Source organism: Camelus dromedarius, chromosome 24 (genome assembly GCF_036321535.1).
Source record: "Camelus dromedarius isolate mCamDro1 chromosome 24, mCamDro1.pat, whole genome shotgun sequence".
Taxonomy (NCBI): domain Eukaryota; kingdom Metazoa; phylum Chordata; class Mammalia; order Artiodactyla; family Camelidae; genus Camelus; species Camelus dromedarius.
The window spans coordinates 7,323,711-7,330,625 of record NC_087459.1 but is presented as its reverse complement, the minus strand read 5'-3'; the positions used below and the strand labels follow the sequence as shown (position 1 = coordinate 7,330,625).

General features: G+C 60.7%; 2 protein-coding genes and 1 non-coding gene across 6 annotated transcripts; 2 read left to right on the top strand and 1 right to left on the bottom strand.

Annotated features, from left to right (window-relative positions):
- On the top strand, positions 1 to 71 carry TRNAG-CCC (transfer RNA glycine (anticodon CCC)). The gene has a single exon. It is a non-coding gene; the product is annotated as a tRNA-Gly (tRNA).
- A 621-nt stretch (positions 72 to 692) lies between these two features.
- Positions 693 to 2,373, top strand: METTL26 (methyltransferase like 26). Of its 4 annotated transcripts, XM_010991111.3 has the most exons (6): positions 693 to 903; positions 1,046 to 1,208; positions 1,428 to 1,487; positions 1,843 to 1,910; positions 2,001 to 2,079; positions 2,161 to 2,373. In XM_010991111.3, exons 1-6 carry the CDS (start codon positions 707 to 709, stop codon positions 2,206 to 2,208), a joined length of 615 nt encoding a protein of 204 aa, XP_010989413.1. In that variant the 5' UTR covers positions 693 to 706; the 3' UTR covers positions 2,209 to 2,373. The 4 variants fall into 4 exon arrangements, with proteins under 4 accessions (XP_010989413.1, XP_064334339.1, XP_010989412.1 ...); XM_064478269.1 differs by having other exon boundaries at positions 693 to 765; positions 2,001 to 2,373; XM_010991110.3 differs by having other exon boundaries at positions 2,001 to 2,373.
- Positions 2,374 to 2,748: 375 nt separating this feature from the next.
- Positions 2,749 to 6,899, bottom strand: WFIKKN1 (WAP, follistatin/kazal, immunoglobulin, kunitz and netrin domain containing 1). Its single transcript, XM_031447441.2, has 2 exons — positions 4,910 to 6,899; positions 2,749 to 4,290 (listed from the first exon to the last, which is right to left on the bottom strand). Exons 1-2 carry the CDS (start codon positions 5,078 to 5,080, stop codon positions 2,815 to 2,817), a joined length of 1,647 nt encoding a protein of 548 aa, XP_031303301.1. The 5' UTR covers positions 5,081 to 6,899; the 3' UTR covers positions 2,749 to 2,814.
- Between the last annotated feature and the right edge of the window lie 16 nt (positions 6,900 to 6,915).

Here is a 6,915-nt window from a genome sequence, read left to right as displayed (position 1 = left end):
GCGCCGCTGGTGTAGTGGTATCATGCAAGATTCCCATTCTTGCGACCCGGGTTCGATTCCCGGGCGGCGCAGTAGACTTTTGACTTTTTTATATCAGTCTATTTTTTTTTAAAACATGCCTTTATTGAGTTATAGTCATTTTACAATGTTGTGTTAAATTCCAGTGTATAGTCATTTTACAATGTTGTGTTAAATTCCAGTGAAAATAACAATTTTTCAGTCATACATGAACATACATATATTCATTGTCACATATTTTTTCGCTGTGAGCTACCACAAGATCTTATATATATTTCCCTGTGCTATACAGTTAGGCTTTTGAGTTTTTGAGGTTTTTTTCCCACCATCTCAAAAAACTCTCTGACCTAAGAGATTTCATCAACGAAAAAAAGCCAGACAAGCGGGAAGCATCTATTCAGGTGATAATGCGAACGACACAGTTTTGGAGTAACAAGCGCGATGAAAAAGCTAGGACAGCCACGGACACCGGGTGCTGAGCCGATAGGCACCTGTAAGCCGGTGACCCAGCTCGTCGCCCGGTCCGCCGCCGGAGACAGCCACTCGCTGAGCGCCTCCAGCGGCTGCCCACCCTTTAACGCATGGCGCGCGTCCTCCTGGGAATTGTAGTCCGTGGTGAGGTGGGTCGCGTGCTACGCGGCTGCGAGGCCACAGCTCCCGACAGGTCTCGCGGCACCAGACTACGACGATGCTGATGGCGGCGGCCGCGGAGCGGAACAAGGATCCCATCCTGCGCGTGCTGCGGCAGTACGTGGACCCGGCCCAGCGCGGCGTTCGCGTACTCGAGGTGGCCTCGGGCTCCGGCCAGCACGCGGCCCACTTCGCGCGGGCCTTCCCCTACGCCGAGTGGCAGCCGTCCGACGTGGACCAGCGCTGCCTGGACAGGTTCAATGGCAGACCGGGCCCCATCCCGCTGCCCCTGGCTCCATACGCTTTTGTGACCCTTCTAGGCCTCTACCAAGCCGGGTTGCAGGGGCTCAGAAATGGCTGCAGAGGCCACCCCCACCCACGGCCTGCCTTTCCACAGCATTGCAGCCACCACTCAGGCCCATGAGCTGCCCAACGTGAAAGCCCCTCTGTACCTGGACGTGACCTGGGATTGGGAGCAGTGGGGCGGGATCCTGCCGCAATCCCTGGACCTGCTACTCTGCATCAACATGATCCACATCAGCCCCCTGAGATGCACTGAGGTGTGTGGGAGTGTGGGTGAGCTACCCAGGGGCCACCCACCTGCTCCATGCGCATTCCTCCCCCTGCACTGGGAGGGAGTGGGGTGCCAGGTTTGCCCCATATGAGAGATGGAGCACTCAGGCCGGGGAAGTCAGGCTGAGCCTCCAGCACGGGGCCCAGGGCTCTTTTAGTGGTCTGAGGAAAGTTCCTCACTGCTGTCTTGCCTCCCCTCTCCACAGGGGCTTTTCAGAGCAGCAGGACACCTGCTCAAACCCAAGGCGCTGCTCATCACCTATGGGGTGAGTGCCCCTGCCAGAGTGGGGCTTGCCCTGGCAGGACCACCCTAGCCATCCTTGGCTGTTCTTGCCTTTCTGGACTCCCTTATTCTCTCTTTTCCCCAGCTACCTGTCATCACTGTAACACACCCAGGCCTGCCTCTCTCCAATACCCTCCCCCATCCCACCCCACCTGCCAGTCTCCCTGCACCCCCTTGGCTCAGTAGCTGGTCCTCAGCTATCCCGCCTCTGGAGGGCAGGGAGGGGTGTGTCCTTTCCATCCTGTCGGTGCCAGCTTGCAAGTCTGCCCAGTGGATGACGGGATGGCTGACCCTGGGGCAGTGGGCGGCAGGCAGAGTTGTGTACCCCGTCTCCACAGCCCTATGCCATCAATGGGAAGATTTCTCCTCAGAGTAACGTGGACTTTGACCTGACCCTCAGATGCAGGTCAGAGCTGGGTGGGTAGGGGGCTTGGCTCGGGGGGCAGGTGGGCTGAGCGACCCCCAGGCCACGACTCCACCTCCTTCTCTCCTGCAGAAATCCAGAGTGGGGGCTGCGGGACACAGCCCTTTTGGAAGACCTGGGCCAGGCTAGCGGCCTGCTCCTGGAGAGGATGGTAGGTGGAGAGAGGACTGTGGTCAGGTGCAGCCTCCCTGGGGACCAGAGGCAGCTTCTCCAGCCAAAGTGTCTCCTATAGGTGGACATGCCAGCCAACAACAAGTGCCTAATTTTCCGGAAAGAGTAACCCCCTCCTCCAGTATGCCTATGTCCCTGGGATAAACCCAGACTACCAGCACCTGCTTCCCTGGGCCACACTATGGGGACTGGCTCTGCCCAGGCTAGGAGTTCTTGACCAGTGGCCACAAGGCTGCTGAGAGCCTGGAAATAAAAGTGTTTCCTGCTGCCCCACTGCTGGTATGGAGGATGATGGGTGGGCAGGCTGTCTCTCCAAGGGTTCCATACTGTGGGCAGGAGGGCTTTGGCCTGTAGGTCAGGGCTTGGGGGCATCCTGGACTCTGTTGCTCCACTCGGACAGTGAGGGGAGGGAGAGAGGGAGGGAGGACCCAGGGATCGTTGAGACAACACTGAACTGGATGCCTGGCCTTCTACCATGGGAGGTGGCACCACCTCAGTGGCTGGTCCTCACTTGTGCTTCTGCAGGGACACAGGAGGCTCCCCAGAAGGAGGCTGGTGCTCCTTGGTGACCTCAGACTGGAGCCAAAGTCCCATGTGGTGGCAGGATCCCTGCTGAAGCAGGCCAGGTGGGGAAGGGTCAGGCCTTGCGGTCCAGGACTTTTATTCAGCTGCCAGAGGTGGGATGGGTGGGTGTGGGGTTGGGTAGGTGGATTGGCTAGTCCTGGAAGCGGTTGAGCAGCTCACAGGCCTTCCTCTCTAGCAGCTCTGAGATCTTCTTGACTCGCTTTTCACTGGCAGCACGGACGTAGCTGCCTGCGTCCAGCATGGCCACGCCGTCTCGTACCTCGCCCATGATGACCAGTGGGCTGTCGCCCACTGTCACGTTGGGGCAGGGGCAGGCCCGGTCCATGCCACTCAGCGTCACCTCCAGGTACTTGGTGCCCAAGAACCTGAGGCCCATCTTGTCATCCTTAAGCACATCGTCCAGGGCCACACGAGCGATGCCGCCACTGCCTGCCTCGGGCTCCTCCAGCACCTCGGTCAGCCGGCCCACGATGGCGAAGTCGCTGCGGCACAGGCTGAGTGCCAGCTTGCTCCGGAGCCGGCAGGCCTGGCAGGGTGGTGTGCGCGGCACAGGGCAGGCATCCTCGCAGCTCTCACGGCTCTCAAAGTTGTTGCCGTTGCCCTCGCAGCCGCTGTACACGAAGGGGTGGCACTGCTGCAGCAGCGGACTGTAGGCCCAGCGTGGCTCCCAGCCCTGGCAGGGGCCCTGCACGGCAGGCAGCACGCAGGCATCCCTGGGGCCGTGAGCACAGGCCTGTTGGCACGCCTCATAGGTCTCAAAGCCCTGGGCACTCCCTACACAGCTGCCAACCAGAAAGGTCATGCAGCCACCCCGCTGTGGGTCAAAGTGCCAAAGGACTAGGCCAGAGTCGGGGCCAACACAGGTCTGCGTGCTGGGAAGGCACTCAGCCGGGGCGGCAGGGGCCCCATCCCTGGCCAGCTCTCGCTGGACCACAGAGAGCGGGAAGTCAGCCCGCAGCAGGCCAGCAGCATTTCGTGCGGTGCACGTGTAGAGGCCGGCATCCTCGAGCCGAGCGTTGTAAAGCACCAGCTGCCCAATGCTGGTGACCACCACATTGCCATACATCTGGTCTGGCCGCATGATCAGGTTCTCCCGCTGGTCACTCTGCTTCTCCCAGGTCACGGCAGGTGGCGGGTGGCCACTGACATCACAGTGGAGGCTGGCTGTGCCCCCCACATACACTGCCTGTGGGGAGGGGCTGCTGTAGAGGGCAGGCGGCACCAGGGCATCCCCAGGCGTTGGGCGGGCGGTGGTCTCCGGGGGCCCTGGGCTGCTGGGTGGCCAGCTGAGGACATGCTTGCAGGGCACGACATGCAGGCGGAGGCCTCGCAGGCAGGCCTCAGCGTCCATGTAACAGCGGTTGTAGTAGGTGAGGCCGTCCGAGGCGCAGGTGAAGCTGGGCTCCTTCTCACAGCGGTCACGGCAGCGGCACACGGGCTGTCCATCCCAGATGTCACAGTCGGAGCCCTGCTGCGGGCACACAAAACCTTCGCAGGAGGCCGCCTGCACGGGTGCCACCTCCAGGCCACTGTTGGGGAAGCGGGCCGCCACACAGCTCTGCAGCCCACACACGTTGGTGCAGCACTTCTCGGTGGCTGAACAGTCCTAGGGGGTGGGGGACAGCTCAGTGGACACCCTAATACCCCCAGCACGGTCAGGGGTGCATCTCCTGCTGCCTCTCCCTGAATCTCTGTTTCCCCTCTGGGAGCTGAGCAGGTTTGCAGAAGTTTGCATATCATGTTGTACAATGAACTACAGCTCCCTGGTATGCCCATCACCCATGTCATCTCATTGAACCTCATTGAATCCTTTGGTCCCCAAAGCAAATTTTTTTTATTATTCCTGTCACACAGATGTGGACACTGAGGCTGAAGAGGACATAAAATGTGTTTAAGGCCACTTCAGTGGTGCATGGTGGGGGTGTGCAAGTCTGGGGAGTAAGGAGGGGGCCCCCAATCTTCAAACACACGAAGGCAAAGACTAGGGGTGTCTTTCCCCTGGGATCCTCATACAGAGCATAGTGTGAAACTAGCAGAACAGTGGGGAGCCCAAGGAGGGAGTGAACTCCCAGGGTTGAGTGCTGCCAGGGTCCCCTCTGCAGGCAAGGCCTGGGGCAGGGGTGAGGTCTGGGCTTCCCCCAGGCTGGCCAGAACCTCCAGACACTCTGGGCCCCTACAGTCTGCCCACCCCCCAACCGGGCCAGCAGGGATGTGCCCACGCTCACCTGATCCCTGATGCACTCACGCTCACAGGTGCTCTGGGCGTCCACCCAGAGGTTGGGGCTGAGCTGGTTGGGGCACACACCCGGATGGCTCCCGGGCCCTGGTGGCAGGTTGGCCCCTGAAGTCAGCCCAACCAGGAGGAGCAGCGGCAGGAGCGGCCTCGAGGCCGGCATGGGGACTGTGGGACCAGGGGTGGGGGTGTGTGGCCACTAGCTCCTCCTCAGGGCCTGCCGAGCCCCACTCCCTACAGGCATCCACCCTCCCACACCTGTGGTCGGCACCCCTGCCCTCTGACCCTGGGCTCCCCTCTCTCCAGCAAGGTCGGAGCTCACGGTAGACGCTGTCCCAGGGGCTGGGTGGGTCCGGGTCTCTCCGAGCTGAGTCTGTGCATGTGGCACTGGCCCCTCCCCCGCCTGGCCCCTCTGGTCAGCTCAGGGCAGGGGGCGGGGAGAGGCGAGGAAGGCTGGGGAGGGGCCAGCACCCAGAATCACAGGGACACTGGCCACAAGGGTCACCAAGGGGCGGAGAAGGGCTGGCTCTGGCTGGAGAGGGAGGGGGAACCCTGTAACCGGAGCCCCTCCTTCCTCCAGGCCCTGGGCTCAGGGATGGAAAGGCCCAGGGATCAAAGCTGCCCTGTAGGAGGGGGCAGGGCTGGACAACCCCTCGGGCTCCCCTACCCCACCCCCGGGCCAGGATCTTTCCCAAAGCAGGCCTAGGCTGGCCCGCCGCCTGGAAGTCACTGTCCAGGAAGAGGTGCAGGGGCTCTGCATCCCACCTAGCAACAATGGGGTTTTGTTCCCTTCCCAGGAGTGATTCCACAACCTCCTCCATGCCGCTTCTGAAGGTCATACCCTGCCAGCAAGTTCTGGGATCAAATCTAAGCCCTTTCTGAGGGGGGGTTAACCCTCTGCAGCAGAAAGATGCCTGATGGGTGCAGCCTGGCCTTTCTCTGACCAGTTACTGACGGAGTTGGGAGAGGCTGATGCATGGCAGGACTTTGCATTTAGTGAGCACCCCTCCCCAGTTCCCTGCTGAAACCCCGGTGCCCAACTTCTGGTCTAGGCCCTTCCTCAACTGATTAATAGGTGCCAAAAAAGTGAGGTCCCAGAGAAGCGGGCAGGGAGGAAATGGCCTGTGTATGCTGACCAGTCACACAGCTGTGAACACTGGAAATGTGGCCGAGGGTATCTACTTGGTCTGACTTGTGATTCTCAGTGTCCATGGCCCCGTGGGTGAGTCCTGACAGCAATCATAGGCACCTAAAAGCACCCTGAAAACAGCATGTCACAGGAGAGCTTAAGGAACTACAGGACCCAAAGGTCTTCCCCTGCCCACTTCAGGCCCCTGCACCATGGAGCCCCTCCCAGGGATGGGGGTAGGTGGGGACATCAAATGCAGCCACGGCCATAATGTGCCCTATCCAGGGGGCTGGGGCCCCAGGAAGTGTCTGCTCTGAGACTGGATGGAAAAATGTCCTGTGACCCTGTCTGGTCCCAATGAGACCAAGAGATGCCCCAGCTGTGGAGGACACCATCAGTCCCCTGTCCTATATGGTGTCCCCAGGCATAAGGGCTTGAGGCCCAGGACACCCCTGTGGAGCCACAGCCAGAGGCAGTGGTTCCCGAGAGTGGGGGCCACTTTTAGAGGAATTGCCCCAACAGCAGCCCTGCTGGTCTCTAGGGCATCTGTCATGTCCCTGAGCTAAGCCCTGCACACCCTTTAAGCAGATGGCTCTCCCACTGAGGGTGCCAACTCCAAGACCCAGGTTCTTGCAGCTCTGGTGAGTCTTGGGGTATGGTCCTTCCAGCCCAGCACCCTCGCAGGGAGCAGTGTGAACTTGGCAATCAGGTCCTGCCCAGGCCACTAAAGAGAGCTCAATGTCCCAAGTTCTGGCCCCAGGGACAACAAGCAACAGGTGGTCCCAGTGGCTGAGGGCTGCAGTACTGCACAGGCAGGGACAGGCTGAGGAGAGCTGCTTCCTGGCCCTCCAGGAACACAGGCAGGCCTG